The following is an 18619-nucleotide window of genomic DNA, read 5'->3' as shown; positions in this document are numbered from 1 at the left end:
ATGGATCCTCTACTCAACTCGACCGTGGTTAGTCCGAAGACTGAGATAGTCTCCAGCTTGGTTACTGGAGCTCGAGATCTTGGTTTCTTTTATGCATCTACCGCTATTGCTCTTACTGCTGTTCTTCTGGGTGGGTTTGAGTTTGGCCGTAAAATTCTGAGTCGTATATTATGGTTTTTTGATGGCCTACTGGGTGGTGCCCCTCATACAGTCTCGCTTCCAGGTCCACCTGGTCTGCCTATCGTTGGAAATCTTCTTGAGGTTAGTATTCCACGTCGTCTGATGTATTTCATACCTAACACGTATAGTAGCTGAGCAATGGTCATGTCCCAAAGATTGCTGAGTGGACCAAGAAGTATGGTGATGTTATTCGGGTGTCACTTGGTGGGCGTGAGGCGGTATGTTATTACGTTTGAGTTCCTAAAGAAAAGAAGCATATAAACTAACCCATGGCTGAGTAGGTCTTTATTAACAGCCACAAGGCTCTCTCCAAGACCATCGTGAAACAAGGTCCGGCATACCAATCAAGGCCCACGTTCAAGCTCTTTCATCAGGACTTTGCTTCTTCTGGTATTTGGACCGTTGGCACCTCACCCTTTAGCGAGCGTCTTGTCCGTACTCGCAAGGCGCTCGCTTCCCAAATCGCTCCTCGCCTCCTACCAATCTACACACCTGTTATTCACCCCAAGCTTAAGAAGCTTATTGGTGACATTCTCACTCTTAGCCAAGGAAATGCCGTTGACATGGCCGAGAAGCTTCACCGCTTCGGTACTGGCCAAGTATCTGAGCAACTTATGGGTACTCCTCTGGATGATGATATAGTGGGAATGCTCGCGGAAAACGAGACAAACATCTGTAAGTTTTCTTAGGTTCATTCTTATGCTTCTCTTTTCTCTCCTTTTTCTTTTCCACCTTGTTTCCAATATAGCCATCTACTAACAGTTCGACTTAGTTCGCCAGCGTACTGTGGGTTCACCAGCTCGTGATTATATTCCGATTTTGAGCGGTGCTAGTTGGCTTCGCTACCTGGCTGGAAAGACTCTAGGCATCAAAAGCTGGTCTTACGATGAGAAGGAAGAGAAGGCTCGCGAATACCGCAGGACGCAGCAAGTCTACATAAATAAGATGCTTGGTGAGCTAAAGCAGCGTATCGAGGACGGAGACCAGACTCCATCAATTCTAGGCAACATTCTTCGGCAGGGTCTGTTAAAAGAAGAAGAGGTTCTTCTGGCTTCTTATACCGGCAGTAAGCAACCAGCCATTCCTCCCCGCTCACCACTTTGCTTCTCCTCTTACCACTTGAATCATTGATTACAGTATCTAACATCTCTCGACAGTTGCTGCTGGGGTCAATCTTGGCTACTCGCTTACTTGGATTATTGGTTATCTTGCCAACAGGCCAGACCTGCAGGAAAACGGCTACGAAGCCATCCGTGAGATATACAATGGCGAACCACCAAAGCCTCACGAATACGATCGAGTTGAATATGTCAAGGCCCTGCATACTGTTAGTAACTTTTCACTAAACCTCACCCATCTACCTACAAAAACTGACATAAAAGTAGGAGGGCTCTCGTATATACACGCCTGTTCGACTTGGTTTTCCCCGCCAAACACTTGATGGTGCTAGTTATGATGGTCATGAGATACCTCCTGGAATGGTATGTCCGATGCTGTTTGTATTTGCATCTGCGTTCTCGACTAAGCACTAACTTCTGCTTCTCAGCTTGTTATTATGAACTTGATGGCCGCCAACCGAGATCCAATTTCCTTCGATAATCCGAATGAATTTATACCTGAGCGGTGGCTCAACGGCCGCAAAGGTCGCACCGACAGTTTTACTGAGGGTGGCGACAAGCTTGGCGTAACACATTTGACATACGGCTGTGGTCGGCGTGTCTGCCCCGGCATTGATAGTACGTTTGGTCCCTTGTTTATATACCTGCTGTCGTCAGCTAACGATTTTCATAGTGGCCAATCGTGGTCTCTACTCCACACTCGTACTCCTCCTGCACTTCTTTACCTGGGAGCGACAACCTCTTGGGGAGGAGGAGAAGAAACTTGTTTTCCCACCCTTCCGTGCTGAGCGTGAGTGCTCGCTTCAAATGGACGCAATTGCTGATACCGCTACACCCACGGAGGCTCAGGCCATTCCATGGTCGGCCGGTATTAAATTTCACTGCCGTGATCCTGAAGGCCTTCGCGCCTGGATTGCTTCTGTGGAGACCTAGATGCCCTTCTTGCCACAAGACACAGAAGTTGCTTTTTAGGTTGCTAGTTTTGCAGGGCGTAATTATCTTACCATAGAAAAATGTGTCTCTTGGAAACATTCCGCGGACACTGAAAAGCAAGGCTTGCAGAGTAAAGGTTTTTTTTCTTTTTCTACAAAAGGGCGACGGGGGTGATTGCTAGGCAGAGCACGTAAATAACTGAACTGTATATGCACAAATAGTTTGCAATTTAAACTATTACCCCAATCTTTCTAAACGCTTCAAAGTATCTCAAAGTGGTTATGCGTCTTTGCCATCGTATGCTTTATATACAATAACTACGGATCGATGGCCCGTGATAAACTCAAATCGGTTAAGTTTCCCAAGCATGGCACGATTCTGAGGCGCACTTGGTAGCTAGGAAGAAAAGTCCGTATAAGCTCACACAGTAAGAGCGAAAATGGATTAAGAATGCCACGAAACGTATTGCAGTCGAGATGCATACTATTAGACGGCGTGGCCAGTTTAAGGTGCGACAGATCTTTACGGTTGAATCTACGTCATGGAGGACGGTGCTAGTCGGAGGATTAGCACAATACTCGCAATAAGTTGAAAAGATGTTGCTCTCGGGGGGACGAATTCTCTCTATAGTCCAAGACTTCAGTTTCAAGGCTTTCGGACATCTTTGACACTTTGGGTGTAGTTTCCCCTGGAATACCCAGCAACGTGGCTTCTTGTCCAAATACTGGTAGGTTTGACAATCCCGTAGCAGCACCCTACTTTCAACCCTGTGTCAATTGCCTTGTCTCGTCTTTGGGTATTTCCATTCCACTCTAGAGTCCTGAGTACATCCACAGGCAGATTTTATGACATCGCTGTAAAAGGTTAGTCGTCATATACACCAACAATTGACTAGCAGCTCGAAAATGGTGGTCCATGTCTTTGGAGGCCGTGAGGGCAACTTTCATCCGGGACTGGTATTTTAATTGCTTCTGCTGATTCATGGCAAACTAGGATCTGTCGCATTTCTCTCCTTGGTGTGCTTTTTCCCTGCTTTCATAATCTTTGGTTTCATTTGAGCTACCACTTGGGGGCCCGTTTTAGAAATTATCTCTCAAGTGCCGCCACAGATGGCTGAAACGCATCGATACATGTAGTCTTAGATGGTACCCATAGGGGTGAGACAGCAGACTGGAGGCCAGGAATAAGAGCCTTCGATATGTAGTCGGTCATGCAAGCCCATGGCGCCCTTGTTACGGAGGGGAAGATGGAGTGATTTTGAATGTCTTGACTGTTCAACGCAATGCAGGAAGATATCGTTATTCTTTGTTTGCATATGAACTGGAAGGAAGCTGTCTGAAATGTTGGTTATTATTACGATGATTACATACACAGAAACAGGACTACCACTCCGTGCCAAGCTGCAGAACACTTGCCCGGCCTAGTCACATCCCGTAAATGCAGCCGTCGTCGTTCGTCGGTGAATTCAATGCATGAAGCGATGGGGCTTAAAGGCTCTCGACTCAGGGCGCCGCAATGGTCTTGCGGGCGCGGAGAAGAGCCTAGTCATTCGAATCATGCCATCTTGACAACGGAGGGTGGGCTATCCGGCCTAGTAGATGACGGCACGAGCATAATTCGTGGGAGCCTACAAATGTCCGGTATGCTATTAGTGGCACAAGCCACGAGCGAACTACGGGCATTTTCCCCAGCCCGTCAGTGTGGCTTCTCGCGAGTCATTCCTGTAGCCATAGCGTTGAAACTGCATTTAGCGCAGCTAGATGAACAGGGTATCCTGGGTAGTAAGTCCCGTATTAGAGGCGATAACAAAAAGCAGTCGGTCTCTGGGGGTGGTATATTAAGCAGTTAGCTACAAAGTTGCTAATGAATCACGCCTGGTTGCATGCTTCAAAGTCTCGTGGTCTTTTCGCTACAAAACAAAGGTAATAAAATAAGCCACATTTACAACAGCCTTCTTGAGTCAGTCTCTTCGCTTTTCTCCGTAGTGGTTGCGATAAGTTCCCGAATCTACGTTTCATCGTTTGACGATTGTTTCAAACTCAGCTTCTGTGTTACCATCAGAGTTAGATCTGTTTCTTGAAGACTACCCCAGAGTTATGATGGAATATATTAAGTAGGAAGAAATAATATAGTTCTCCGATCGACAGCTCTCTATTTATTCTAGCTCTGGAAGCCACGTGGGTTTAAGCCTACTTTTCTATTTCCAACTGCCACAACTAGCATCTGACTTTGAATTCTTCCTATTCAACACAGCAACAAGCTCCTTCAGCAGGTATGAAGGTCATTTACCTCACATGTTGGCTCTCGAGCCCGCTACTGCTTGTTAGCAGCCAGGCTACTGCCCAACCTGGAGGGAATTTAGAAGTTAGCGAGATCCAGAAGATCACGGACGCTTCTCAAGGTGGCTTCCGCCCTTTCATTGAGTTTTCAGTTGCAGGCCAGGTCATGAGAGGCTTGCTTGATACAGGAAGTAGTGACTTGAATATTCCGAAAACGGGAAGCGAGTTCTGTCGTGGCGAAGGAGAGCAGTGTGACGGACGTACCACCGGCTTCAAAGCTGGATCGCTCGACGTCAATAAGAACAAAACCGACATTCGAGACCTAAATATTCCCCTAAACGCAACTTTTACCGGAGGAGCCGCATTCGTTGGTACGTTTATCGAAAGTTCTCTTCAGGTTACTCCCGGCGGAAAAGAGGTTCCCGTGCGGATGGGCCTCGTGGAATCAGGAGGCGTGCCTCCCGGTCAAGTCAGCTTTCCAGTCATGGGCATTGGCCCAATTCAAGGAGAATCTGCGAAAGATCCATATCCAAATGTCCCAGCTCGGTTTAAACAAGATGACCTAAGCAAATCAAACGCATATGGCCTGTATCTTGGAGACTTCCGTAAGTATATATATATATTTAATCCCATTTCCCTATTTTCTTAGTCTGCTCATGAAGTAGATAAACTACCCGGGAAGAAATTCATATCCTTCAAATCATGAACTGATGCTAATTCTATTTCTAGGATCTCCTAACAACGGATCTCTGGTTTGGGGTGGATTCGACGCCGCCAAATTCGAGGGCGAGCTTAAAGCCGCACCACTACTCAAACCCGATGGGGATTCTTTGCCCGCGTTTGTCGTGGATTTTAGCTCAGTTGGCTTGGCCCCCTCCAGGGATACAGATCAAGGAAATAATTCGCAAGGACGCCCTAATCGACAGAAAAGTGCGGTTTCCGAATCTGACGACAGCATACCATGGTCAGGGGAGTTTAAGACATCTGCATTCACGAGTCGCCGTCTAGATAACGCCCGAGTCCCATCATATGCGCACACCTCACAGAGCCTATCAACACGTGATTTACTACAGCGACAGCAGAGGGGAAATCTGCTCTCCAACGATGCACCCCCGGTAGCATGGCTTGATACCGGTGTGCCTGAAATCATCCTCTCCGGTGGAACATTGGATGCATTGGGGCGGAGGCTGGGCGCGCGACCTGGGCCGCAAGGCGAGTTCCTTGCGGACTGTAACCGTATACGCGGTATGGATCTAACGCTTGGAATGAATCAAGACAATGTTCAAGTGAGGGTGCCTCTTGATTCCATCATTGTTGCACCTGATCCTGGAAGTGGTGCAGGAGAGCCCGGCAATGCTGGACGTGGGAATTCAAGACAGCCTCAGAGAGGCAGAAATCAGCGAGGTCCCAATAAGGGCCAGAATAATGGGAAGGGCCGCGGAGGCAATCGGCAGGGCGGCAATCAGCAGGGCGGCAATCAGCAGGGCGGCAATCAGCAGGGCGGCAATCAGCAGGGCGGCAATCAGCAGGGCGGCAATACCCCCAATGGTAATGGTCAAGGAGGTAATGATAATATCGGCAGCGGCACCTCGCCGGGCGCTGGTGCCGGGACTTGTCAACTCGCCATAGCTCCAGTTCAGGGCAACGGACCTACAGATATTCCTGTTCTTGGAGCACCAGCACTACAGAGTATGTATGTTGTGTTTGACATGGATTCCAAGGCCCTGATGATAGCCCAAGCGAAGATGAACGAGACGAGGACTGATATACGAGAGTACATTCCAGGAGGTGGAAGCTAAATGTGTCTTGGAACGGCATGATTTAATACACAGCCTGGCTGTTTTTGGACATTACTAGTACTGTATTTTGGCTAACATTTATATGGTATCTTGCGGTGTCAAATATAATCTATTCGCGTCATGCCACTTGTGCCCGCAATCAGTGCTTTAGTTGTTGTACTAGATACTTACTATTATGATCTAGAAGTCTAGGGATATATAATTTGCAAAGTGTCTTCTATCAAAATGATGTTGATGTATCATCTCCTCCGACAGGTTCGATCATTTGTTTGACAATAGTTATTCGCAGTTGGTCAAGAGTCCGAGCCGCCATGCGCGATATATTAGAAATCACAGCCAGAGTATCAAGAATTGTGGAAACCATTAGCTGTGCAGTGCTAACCGGGAGCTCTCCTGCGGCCTGGAGGTCTAGGATTCTGTTGGCGGTAGTAGAAAGAATATCGACCGTCGTTTCTGGAAATGGATCCCGAAGAATAAGGTTCGGAAAGTCCATGTCGGTCACAATCCATTGACTAGGGCTGCTAATAAGCGAAACGACATTGATGATAGCTTGAACGCTTGTAATACTCGATGGCTCCGGTGCTGTCGACGCCTCAGCAGTCCTAGTTTGCGAGAGCAGACTACTAAGTTGCAAGGCGCCCCAGTGAAAGTGTATAACGAGCAGAACTAGAATATCAGCTACTATTCAAGATGTAGATGTGGACAAGTTCTACGAGGGACTTACAATAGTGTAGTTGGGCTTCCTGGCCAAGGGTCTGAAAGTTTCTCGAGCAAATGTCCAAGAAGGGTGCAAAGACGCCTTGAAAATGATGATATTCTTGAAAAGCTTTTTCCATAGTCTGTGTCACTGACTCATCCCCAGCCGGATCGTACAATGCATTACGGACGCGGACTATATTCCACCAAAACATGGTCTTGCAAGCCGACGCATTCTGCAAGATGATTGACACGACTTCGGGCGGCAGCACTTCTAGAGTAGAATGCAAGTGTTTAAAGGAGTTGTCGAAAACATGAGCTCGCTCCCTAATATACCCCCACACTTTTGTCTCTGCCGACTGACCTGCTAGAAGCATGAGTGGTCGATGACTCCGAATGGACCTTGCAACATCACTGATACATCCGAGCCAAAGCGCCGTGTCTTGCATCGGAAGGTGCTTGGGGTCCTCTTTTGCAGCTCCCGCCACTTTGGAAGACAGAAATCTTGGTTCGTTTAATACCGAGGCTGGATAGAGCTTCATGTAATGGGCCAATGAAGCGGTTTGGCACAGCTCGGCGATGCCTTCGTCATGCGCGTCGGCCGGGACCGTTGTCTCTGAAAATAGCTGGAGAGCTAATATGGAGCGGTAGCATGGCTGTGACACTATGGCATGCATTAGCTCTGCGGCACAGTGCCACAAATTACTCTCGAGTTGCGTCTGGATATTCCGGGTTTCATGTGGTTGTGACGGGCTTCGTAAGTGAAGCCAGCGAATAGAGAAGGCATAGATGGCCCTGATAAGCGCCTTGTCGACTAAACTGTGGTTCACGCTGCCATGCACCTTGCCAGCTCCAGTATATTGGTCGGCCTGCGGGATCATGGGCGCATTCTGTTGTGGTCGGGAGTAGTTTACTCTGTCGAGGGCAACCATGGCTTCGGAGATGAGGCCCCCAGACTACCACGGACAACAACGTACAGGTTAGAATGATAAGCAAATACTATGGGCTATATAGTCGGAACAGCCTCATACCTGCGAAGCTTCGCTGTATGGACAACAACTAACGGCAGTCCACAGGCTAAAACGAGTCTCAAAAACGGAAACATACGTGTTCCACAAGCTACTATGCAAAGAAAGCGCAGTCTGGCGACGACATAAGGCATGCTCAAGCCCCAGATATAGATTCACTGCTACTGGATTCGACGTCGGGCAACTTTTTGATTTGCACATGGGCTTTCTTGGAAGTTTCGGTTGCCACACGGCTTGGCTGGGGGATGTCTCGGTGCGAGTAATCGCGATAGCTAGAGGTCGTCGTCGTGGCGTAGTAGGGTGGTCGTCTGTAGATGCATTAGCCTTGAGGAAATTTAGCACATCAAATAGTTCCAAGGCCAACAACGGGGGACAACTTACTGGCAACACGCAGCACTTGCCTCGACGTATGCAATTGGAGCAATAGGAGCCGCGTCTAGACGAGGCATCGCATCCCAGTCTCGCTTTCTGGCACGGTTTGCAGCTCGTAGCTCGTCTTCCACGCGGCATTTCGGAAACAGATGGAGATGACTCTGTGCAAGACTCAGAGTTTGCGTATGGCAACTGTTGTTCTTGAAAATATAAAAGTCTGGTTGAAGTTGGAAGGGCGACGATCCAACCCAGGACTGTCTACAAAGGTTCAATGTCCCGTCAAGTCCGGTCAAGTCAAGTCAATGTTCTTTGACCCGCCAGACCCTCAAGTACTAAAAATCATGCAGCTTGAGGTTGCGTGTCAAGAGCGTGTCAAGGCGGGCTAGCGAACCGACATGCTCCAGCAATGTGACGCCGCGTAGTAATGCTATGGATGACGCAAGGATTGCGGTTATTCTTGGCACTTTCAACATAAGGAAAACCCTTTGCCTTGATACAATTCCTCCCTCAAAATTGGTGTGCATCAAGGTCTCTCGTATTCCAAGTAGTACCAGACCCATAATGGTCTCACAGGGTGTATCGGGAAAACGACGCGCGGAGATAGCCAAGTCCGATAATGCAAACCCCGATATAATATAGGCTCAAGGGGAATACATGCGATATAACCGGATCGAAACTTTTGGAAAAACCCACGACGCTATTTCTATGCCAATTACCACTGCCGTGGGGGAACAGAATGACTTTACGCTGGTCTATACTTTGGTACCAAACCTGTAGACCAAGCGCATTTATAGACAAGCAGTACTATCGATAAGCTTAAACCCCTAGATAACTTATAATAGTAGCTTATTTGCTTCATCGTTTTATACATAAAGATGAGAATAACAAAATAATGACAGAATACTAATTTCCAATACAAGACATAGCATTGCAAGCAGCACGTACTCCGTATCCCAAGACACAAAATTACAACTCTATATTACTCAATGAATACCACGACACTTGCATTAATTTCCCGGTCATGTGACCGGAGAAAACGGGCACCTATCCACTTTGCCATTGTCCGTTGTAAGAAACTACCAGACACAATATTCTCCTTACGCATGCTGGCATGTTAGTCCTCGATATGATTCACGTAAAACAAGATTTCTTTACATCAAAATCAGAGACATCGGCTTTAGTTTTGAGTAAACTCCGAGTTGAAATGGTATAAAGTAGAGCGAATTCTCGCCCTCGTAGTAGAAGCTTCCAAGAAGCAAAGAAAGACTTAGCATTTCAAGCAACAATTGACATACCTCAAGACCAACCAATAATACAACCACGTCCCAACCAAGTCCTTCCAAAATGGCTGAAGCGCTCAATATCCCTAAACACTCCATCTTTCACTGGTCATCTGCCGACTCTTCAAAGGATTTCGTCGTCCACAACCCTGCGACTGGAGGGATCCTGACAACTGTTCGTGGAGGAGATGCTGCCACCACAAATGCAGCCATCGATGCTTCCTCCAAGGCCTTTGACAACTGGAAGCAGCGAAGCTTGGCAGACCGCGGGCAAATCCTGTTGAACTGCTCTGCCGCTCTCGAGACGCACAAGCAAGAACTCACAAACCTGCTCTGCGCCGAGAACGGAAAGCCAGCTCTCGACGCGGCCTTGGATGTGGCCTTTATCGTCCAGGTCTTTGGCTTTTTCGGCTCTCTGGTCGACAAGCTTCCTGGCCAGTTCCACGACCGCGGAGTCGTCTATTCCTCCATTATCCGGGAGCCGCTTGGCGTGTGCGCCGGCATTCTACCCTTCAACTGGCCGCCGATTCATGCCGGTGGCAAGATTGCACCATGCCTGGCCGCTGGCAACACCATCATCATCAAGCCGGGAGAACAGGCCCCGTTGACAGTGATGCGAATCGTCGAGATCCTGCAGACGGTCCTTCCCAAGGGCGTCGTGCAGGCCGTCCCCGGAGCCGGAGCCGAGGTCGCACAGCTGCTCACGGAGAGCCCTGCGGTAAAGATGATCTCGCTTACCGGATCTACCGCTGCCGGCGCTGCCGTCGCCAAAACGGCATCGAAGCTTGTCAAGCGCACCGCGCTGGAGCTCGGTGGCAAGAACGCCTTTATCGTGTTTGACGACTGCGACATGGATCGAGCGGTCAAGGGTGCTTTGGAGGGCGCCTTTTTCAACAAGGGTGAGGCGTGTACGGCAGCATCGAGATTACTGGTGCACGAAAAGGTCTACGATGAGTTTGTCAACAGACTGGCCGCCGCGGTGCGCAGATTGCGAGTCGGAAACGGATTTGACAAGGCGACCCATGTCGGCCCTGTTGTTTCCAAACAGCAGCAGGAACGAGTCAACAGCTACATTGCCTTGGGAAGCGAAGAGGGTGCCAAGATTGCGGCCCAGGCTGACTTGCCGTCAGACCCTTTGCTCAAGGACGGCTACTTTGTTGCGCCGACGCTTTTCAGGGACGTGGTACGCACAATGCGCATCGCCCAGGAGGAAATATTCGGCCCCGTGGCGACGGTGTGCTCGTTCAGTAGCGAGGCAGAGGCTGTCTCTGTTGTGAATGAGTCGCGATACGGACTCGTGGCCGCTGTTTGGTCCAAGGATATCGAGAAGGCACTTCGTGTCAGCAGGCAAGTCGATACGGGCATTGTCTTCATCAACAACTACTTCAGGAGCGGGCTGGGTTTGCCTCACGGAGGATCCAAGGAGAGTGGCTATGGCAGGGAACACTATATTGAAACCCTCAACGAATGGTCCACCATCAAATACATTCAGATGCCATCAGGCCTGGGGCAAGTGCCTGCCTGGAGATCTGTCAAGGATGTCTTTGACGATGAGTAGAATGGACGTGTGTGAGAAACAGACGGTAACAGTCGGCTTCAAAGTTTTCTCTTCCACTCTAAAGATGTATTGCAATATAACATTGAAGCTGTATAGAATATTTCGCGGACATGTCTACACTCGAATATTGTGATATGAATTGTTCTAACCTATTACAAGATGTCATTCATTTATATCCTGTGTCTCATGGGTATTTTACAAACTCTCCCAGACTCCTCATACCCTGTAGGCTTTGCATGCCGACTTGGACAAAAAAAGTCCCTCTCGACGACAGCCTTACCCCCTAGACAGCTTGCCAGCTATGTCCTCGGATTCACTACCAAGGGCCAGGCTCAATTGCAGCAGGTTTGATGGTGTCCTTGCTAGAGCAGGGAGACAAGTGCTCCAAGTTGCCAATTACATCACATGCAATGCGTCAAAACGGCCGAGGTGCGTCGTGGCTACTGCTGGCAGACACCAAATAATCGATGGTATCCTCCACTTTCGGTAGCAGGTATGCTTTAATTGTATGCAAAGTGCCTCACAGACGCCAAGGGAAATACTGCAACTATTACACGCACCACGCAACCCAACTAGGAATTGGGTACATGTCAATAGTCTCGCCGCCTGTCCAAATGCCGCAGTAGTATTCGGTTACATCTCGGTGTGAAGCTATAGGATACTCTGCTTCCTCGCTGCAAGTTGCCACATAGCCTTCGGCGTTACAGACGACCAGACTTGACTTGACATGATGTCATCAAAGCCCATCAATGGTCTGGCCCCGACCAAGCAGGGCAGTCTGGTGGTGGGACTCATCCATTGGACCGACCCCAGAGGAAATAGTCGTGCTAATAAAGCCTAAAAGGATAACTCTGCTGCTGCGGATCGTCCGGAGCCCATCGATCGCTGGCCCCAAAACACTATTTGTTCCAGCTTAATCCCAATTGCGAAAGAGGTGTGCGCTAGCTGCATCTTGTCTGTCAAGAGCTGTGTAGTGCGCGTTCAATGACGCAGCGGGCTTCCGTTGGAAAGATGATGCTTTAAAGGGACACGGATTGCCGGCACACCGTCGCGCATCTTGCGGCTCGAAACGCTCTTCCCTTGGGCTGGCTTTCAACTAGTAACTTGCTGTGCTCTTGTCAAAACCGCGCCCCCTAGACGTCCTTTGCACCGATGGCTTCACTTCCCAAGACTTTCAAGGCCGTCGTCATCACAGAGGCCAACGGTCCCTTCAAGCTGCAAGATGTAGAGCTCCAGCACCCCGGGCCCGGCCAAGTTCTCGTCAAAGTCCTCGCGTGCGGCGTGTGCTTTTCCGACGTTGCCGTGGCCGGGGGCCACATGGGAGACGTGTTCCCCCGAACGCCAGGGCACGAGATTGTGGGCGATGTCGTCGAGCTCGGCCCGGGCGTGAGCCATATTTCCAAAGGGCAGCGCGTCGGCGGTCCCTGGCACGGCGGCCACGATGGCCAATGTCGACAGTGCCAGCGTAGCCAATTCCAAATGTGCGACAATGAGCTTGTCAACGGAGTCTCCAAGGATGGCGGCTTTGCCGAATATGTCCTCCTCCGCCAGGAGGCTGTTGTTCGCATCCCCAAGGACTCGGACCCGGCAGAGGTTGCTCCGTTGCTGTGTGCCGGTGTCACCGTGTTTAATGGTATTCGAAAAATGCACGTCGAGCAGGGCGCGCTGGTCGCTGTTCAGGGACTTGGAGGCTTGGGCCATCTTGGTGTGCAATATGCCCATAAGATGGGCTACGAGGTTGCCGTCCTCTCGTCTGGGGACGACAAGGCTGCTTTTGCCAAACAGCTGGGTGCTCACCATTACATCAACACGAGCAAGTCTGATGGTCCCGCTGAGCTCAAAAAGCTCGGTGGCGCTGCCATTATTGTTCAAACGGCCCCCAATCCCGAAGTCGTTGGGAAACTGGTGGGCGGCCTGGCTCCCGGAGGCAAGCTTCTTTGTCTCGCCCCGACGGGCGGTGTTCAATTTGATACGGTTGCCATGGTGCTCGGCGGCTTGAGTGTGTGTGGGTGGCCTTCAGGTCATGCCTTGGACAGCGAGGAGGCTATTCGTTTCGCCAAAACTCATGATGTCAAATGCATGATTGAGAAATATCCCTTTGCCGATGTTCAGAAGGCTGTGGACAGCCTGGTAGCAGGCAAGCCTCGATTCCGGAATGTCCTCGTTATGCAGTAGCGACTTGACGTTTTGCGTAACGCCGAATAGAGAGACGGGCAATGTGGAAGGGAGGCAACATCGGGAACATCCAAGACGGTGGTTGTTATGGAACTGAGGTATAAAATTGCAAGTTTGCAAGTGCCAAAATACCGTCGGATTTCATGTACCATTGTTTACCGAAACAGACTGGCTACGGTAGCATTAACGATATTGACGTCTCACATATCATTGTTCATTTCATTATCGTGCTTGGGCTATGCTTGTCCCTTGAGCAAGTCTGGTAGTCCTACGAAATGCAAACAGTTCGCCATGCTAAACCCAATCCTATGTTACAGAAGCATCCGCTCTTTCTTTATCGGTGCTTTGTCGAAATAGACTACCACTCCACCCTTCTCATCCAACTCTGCGCCCTTGTCCGAGATGGGCGTGTATTTCTTGGTATGGGCAACCTCTTGTCTGCTGACTCTGGCCTCATCTCGAGGTACCCATAAAGTAGGTTTTGGCGCCCACATCTCTGGCGGAAGGTAGCATCGCTTCCTAAACTCGGATGGGTACTCAACATGACGGAGTTGATCCCCAGGTATGGTATTTCGCAAAGCAACAAAATCCTCATACTCTTCTGGATGAAGCCATCGTGCCAGGAAGCCTGGTGGTTCGCCATTCGCGTGCTTGTCATGTTTCCAGAATTGAATCTTGGCTAGAAACTCCTGTACGCCTGGGCTGTTGATCTCCTTGTTGACTTTTGCCGTGGTTGTAGCCTTGGCCCATTCTTTCAACGTAGACCCAATGCTAGCTGCACCTTCCACGGCTCTGGTTCCCGTAATGGGCCCGTGTTCGTCTCCAGAATCCTCCTCTTCTTCCTCTTCCTCGGTGTCTGACTGTTCCAGCTGTTCCTCGTCGCCAAAGACTTGTTCGGAGTCATAGTAGTCGTTTGCCGCTCCCGTCGCTCCGTCTTCCCCCTCCAACCTCGCCGTGGCGAGTTCCTTCTCCCGCAAAGCCTTTGCCTTTTCTTCTTCTTGGATTTCACCTTCGAGAGGCAATGTTTGCGGCAAATTGAGTAAAAGGGGTGCAATTGCGTCGCTGAGGGAGAAATGCACGAGGCCTGTAAAAATGAAGAACAAGACCATTAATGCCAAAGGCGCAAAAGCACCTTTCAACGCGAACAGGCCTATAAGACAAATTTCGGCCAGATAGAGACCAATGGTCAGGTGAATGAGAGCCCGAGGATAAAACAACCCCTTGGTGTCCATGTCAGAGTCTAGTACATAGATGAGGTTGTACTTCCAAACCACTTGGGTTGCAAACAACCCCCCGGCGGCAAAGAGAAGGACGAGGGGGGCAATGCAGGAGTAGCTGAGGGCTAAAACGCAAACGTCAGTATGCATGTATTTGCGTGAGGATTTGCGACCGCATCATGGAAATAAACGTACCAATCACGCCCATATTGGTATAGATGGGATACACGCCACCCCAATATGGAGAGTCGAGCTTACACCAGCGCTTGTACCTCGTACGAGGTACCGCGCTCACACGGCTGACGATGTAATGCCGAATTAATCCAAAAACTTGGATAAGGCGCATTCCTCCACTCATTAGGCACTGAATCATGATGTAGGACAGGTAAAAGTTGGATGCCTTGGGAATATTCTCGGCGAGGAGATCTTTTGCACCCAGAGGGTTCGACAAAATCTTTCCAAGAGCCGACGACGCTGCCGAAGTGAGGGTGGTGATGAGGAAGACCTGAACGACCTGAAAGGCAAAATACACATTTTGCACGAATAATTCGACTCGTGTTATCGTCGGAATACCAGACTGGGCACCGCAGACTGGGACGAAATGTCAGATCCTCCAGAAAGCCTGACGGTCATCGAGATGGAGAGAGTACTTACATCGAAGCATCCAGGGCACTGCCGCCATCCACAGAGACAAGACCACTGCTGGCATAAAACTTTGGATAAAGTTTAAAATCACACTAGGTAGCTTGTTTAGAAAGCTGAGAAACGTGAGCTTCTGCGTTAGACCCTCGATGTTGCTAATTGTGCCAATAAAAGCGGATGGAACGGCCCAAAAGATGATTGCCGCCGTGACCAAGGTCAAGACGCCAAAGCGTCGGATGATGAGTTCCCACCACGGCATTCGTAGGCAGGACCAAATGATTTCGTCTGGCCGAATGCCGAGCAGGCGCGACGACATTTGCAACGGTCGGTGGTGTGTCAGTACTTGATGCGCCGCTTGGGCGGCTTCCTGCGTATAAAATTCGATAAAAACCGACGGCAACGTGATGCCATCGCCTCGTCGGACTTGTCGGCGCATCTTGAAAATTTGCAGATTGAGATCTCGCAGTCGTGTGCGTGTCCATCGTATCGTATCGACGCGGCGGCCAAAGTTGCCAATTGGCCGATGGTATGGTCGTCGTTGTACCGGAATCCATTGGGCGGCAACAGATCCTCTAACATCCGGGAGATCCATCGATAGACCGTATGGGTGCTCATACTCGCCGTCATCTTGGTCCAATTTTTCATTCTCGTCCGCCATGATGCTATTCAATTTGATGCCTTCATGCTGGCTGGTGTCGTCGTTGTCTTTATCGGGGTTGCGTCGTAGAGATTCCAGGCGAATTATTGACCCTGGCGATTCCGCCTCATCCAGATCACCTCTGCAAGTATCATTAGCAGTGCTATCACTCGGGACCACGACCAAGTCTTGTTTCGAGCCCGTCGATTCAGTGATGGACGCTGCGGCGGTGGAAGGTTCCGCAAGCTTCGAATCCTTGGCCAGTTGCTTTTGTCGAGCCAGGTTCGCGATTCGGATCAGTGCAATCTCAGCCTTTTCCAGCCGCTCGGCCGTTTGTTCTCGCTCTTTTACCATCTTGACGAGGGCTTTGGATGTTCGCGGAATAAACACACGCCGCACCGAGTCCCCATACAGCTTCCGGAGACGACGCTCGTCCAGGTATTCCTTTGGGACACATGTAAGTAGAATCGTGCGGGAGGAGATTCGGTCTGCATAGTACGGCGACGACAGGTACGCCTGACGGAGGTTGACGTAGTAGATGCACTCTCGTACAATCATGTAAAGCACGAACCCTTTTTATTTAAAAAACGGCAGGATTAGCATCAGTCTGGTCGCAAGACACCCGCAACGAGGCTCGGGAAAAACAAGCTGAAGAGAATTCAGGCGTCATACCAAAGAAGGCCCACGCCACGAAGACGTGGGCAAGTAGCTTTTGAGGATCCTTGACATTGCCTATGGTCAACATTTCCAACTGGGTGAGTCCACTGCCCCCTGTGGCATGGATGGGAAATAGCACGGGAAACGTGATGAGGCAGCCAGCAAGACAAATATTGCGGAGGACCTTTAAGAATCGTAGGAAGAAGAAGCCGTCGAGGGAGCCATGGTTCAAAACGATGGTGTCGGGTGTCTTGAAAAAGGGAACAATCCAGTTCAGCCATCCTCCAGGTAAAGGCGGGCTGGGCACACTGCACGCGGTGGTTAGTACGATGCTCAAGACGTCGGTACATGAGCATGGCCCGCCCCAGCATTCAAGAGTGCGCGTCGCATAGCATAGGAATCTTACTCGGGGCTTCTCAGCTCTGGGATGGTCCTCGGTGCATACACACGTTTGCAGAACCGGCGCAGAAGGATGAATATGACGAGACACACGGCCGTGAAGACGGATACAGGAATGAATGTTGTCCCCAACTTGCCGAGTGACGATCCTTTGCTACCTGCCGTCTGGCTAAGAGTTCCGCCGCCTGAAGAGTCGTTGCGCGCAGACCCTTGCCTTGGATCTTGGGAACTGCCCTAAGACCAAGAGTTAGTTTTGGTGTGCAGGTCGACGATGTAGCCGTGCTCAATCCCTCCCGCGGAAGTGCAGGTCTGTGTCTTGCACATTGGTGTAATATCGAGACGTGATATACACGAGGAATCACACTCGCAGTACGCAACACCGTCCACAGCGGCAAACACAACGTACCACGTCCAGATCCAGGCCTCGGGTCTCGATGAAGTGCCATAGGTGCGATATGGCGGCGTCCGTCGGGTGAGGTGCGGAGTCAAGGGCCATTATGAGGCAAACCGCGCAGCATCGTTATTCTACCATGAAGAGAGAGGTGAATAAGGGTCGCTCGGGGAGGAAGATGAGGGAGATGGAAAGACAACGGGAGAAGCTAGAAGCAAAAAGACGGTTACAAGGAGTCTGTCGGAGCGTGGGGCAGGAAACGGCTGAGAATCGACATGGAATCGATCGACCATGACACCGGATCAAGAACGCAAAACCACCAAATTGCAATGTCTCCCAGCGATCCCCGGCAAGGCAAGCAAGCCCCGGGCCCTTGTCCAACCAGATGAGAAGATTTGCGTCAACCGAACAGGGGCCTCCGAGATTCAACGTTGGCGCACTGCCACGGTTTGAAGGCGGAGGCGCCGTTTTTCCCGCATCTTGCGCTAAGAAATGGGAGCGCCACAAGATACGTAGTAGCAAGCAGGCTGGATTTGCTTTTTGCTGAGCCAAGAAAATACAGCCCATTATGTGTGCAGTACTCCGTAGTAGTACATAGTACATAGACAGGGGCAGACATGGCCGTCGGGTGGTGGTGGCTGGCTCGACGTTGTGTGGAGAGTTGAGAGAGAGTCTCAGACCACACTCGCACGCTATGCCCATCTCATCCTCGGGTCCCTGTCGATGCGCCGCCAATCAAGTCGAGACAAACTGGGTGCTGGGGTCCCGACTGAATCGTCACCACTCACAGACGCCTCCGTGGTCCGAGGCAGATGGCGATCCACGGCTCGGGGACGTCAATGTTGAGCGACCGCTGCAAGACACTGCGAGCCCGGCATGCATTATGCTCGCAGCGCGCATGACGAACCAAATACGTCAATCGATGGCATGCAAAAGGGGACCAAGAGACGCCCCGGCTGGCAGGCAAGCAAGAGTCGAGGACCTGACACTCTTCCGTCGTCCTACACGGGACCAGACTGGACACACGCAACGCCTCAACTAGCAACGTCTTGCCCGTATACAAAGCCCTGCAATGGCATGCAGCCAGAAGTTCCGCCCCAACTGGCTGGGACCGTCAAGTCTTGTCTAGCCTCGCATCCCTTGACGGCCCACATGTCGGGTTGGTGGCACGCAGATCTGTCAACGTGCAACAGGTCCCCCAAGTTGTCGATAGGTCATAGCTCTGGTGGCTCACGGCCACGTTTACGGGTGCATTTAA

General features: G+C 50.4%; 6 protein-coding genes across 6 annotated transcripts; 4 read left to right on the top strand and 2 right to left on the bottom strand.

The window, feature by feature from the left end:
• phacA_0 (Phenylacetate 2-hydroxylase) lies at positions 1 to 2231 on the top strand (the record flags this gene model as incomplete). Its single annotated transcript, XM_014685720.1, has 8 exons — positions 1 to 261; positions 312 to 398; positions 462 to 855; positions 953 to 1246; positions 1338 to 1507; positions 1566 to 1661; positions 1727 to 1916; positions 1972 to 2231. 8 exons carry the CDS (start codon positions 1 to 3, stop codon positions 2229 to 2231), a joined length of 1752 nt encoding a protein of 583 aa, XP_014541206.1.
• A 2274-nt stretch (positions 2232 to 4505) lies between these two features.
• Positions 4506 to 6309, top strand: G6M90_00g029640 (uncharacterized protein; the record flags this gene model as incomplete). Its single annotated transcript, XM_014685721.2, has 2 exons — positions 4506 to 5115; positions 5240 to 6309. 2 exons carry the CDS (start codon positions 4506 to 4508, stop codon positions 6307 to 6309), a joined length of 1680 nt encoding a protein of 559 aa, XP_014541207.2.
• Positions 6310 to 6529: 220 nt separating this feature from the next.
• G6M90_00g029630 (uncharacterized protein) lies at positions 6530 to 7937 on the bottom strand (the record flags this gene model as incomplete). The annotated part of the gene is made up of 3 exons (XM_066130035.1): positions 6530 to 6975; positions 7034 to 7669; positions 7712 to 7937. The coding sequence occupies 3 exons, from the start codon at positions 7935 to 7937 to the stop codon at positions 6530 to 6532; spliced, it is 1308 nt and encodes a 435-aa protein (XP_065985814.1).
• A 1812-nt stretch (positions 7938 to 9749) lies between these two features.
• On the top strand, positions 9750 to 11243 carry citD (Aldehyde dehydrogenase citD; the record flags this gene model as incomplete). Its single annotated transcript, XM_014685723.1, has 1 exon — positions 9750 to 11243. The coding sequence occupies one exon, from the start codon at positions 9750 to 9752 to the stop codon at positions 11241 to 11243; it is 1494 nt and encodes a 497-aa protein (XP_014541209.1).
• Positions 11244 to 12395: 1152 nt separating this feature from the next.
• On the top strand, positions 12396 to 13418 carry patD_0 (Alcohol dehydrogenase patD; the record flags this gene model as incomplete). Its single annotated transcript, XM_014685724.1, has 1 exon — positions 12396 to 13418. One exon carries the CDS (start codon positions 12396 to 12398, stop codon positions 13416 to 13418), a length of 1023 nt encoding a protein of 340 aa, XP_014541210.1.
• Positions 13419 to 13729: 311 nt separating this feature from the next.
• G6M90_00g029600 (uncharacterized protein) lies at positions 13730 to 17466 on the bottom strand (the record flags this gene model as incomplete). Its single annotated transcript, XM_014685725.1, has 6 exons — positions 13730 to 14760; positions 14831 to 15226; positions 15290 to 16486; positions 16587 to 16879; positions 16978 to 17204; positions 17377 to 17466. 6 exons carry the CDS (start codon positions 17464 to 17466, stop codon positions 13730 to 13732), a joined length of 3234 nt encoding a protein of 1077 aa, XP_014541211.1.
• Positions 17467 to 18619: the final 1153 nt, after the last annotated feature.

This window comes from Metarhizium brunneum, chromosome 1 (genome assembly GCF_013426205.1).
Source record: "Metarhizium brunneum chromosome 1, complete sequence".
Taxonomy (NCBI): domain Eukaryota; kingdom Fungi; phylum Ascomycota; class Sordariomycetes; order Hypocreales; family Clavicipitaceae; genus Metarhizium; species Metarhizium brunneum.
This window is presented reverse-complemented; position numbering and strand designations above follow the sequence as displayed.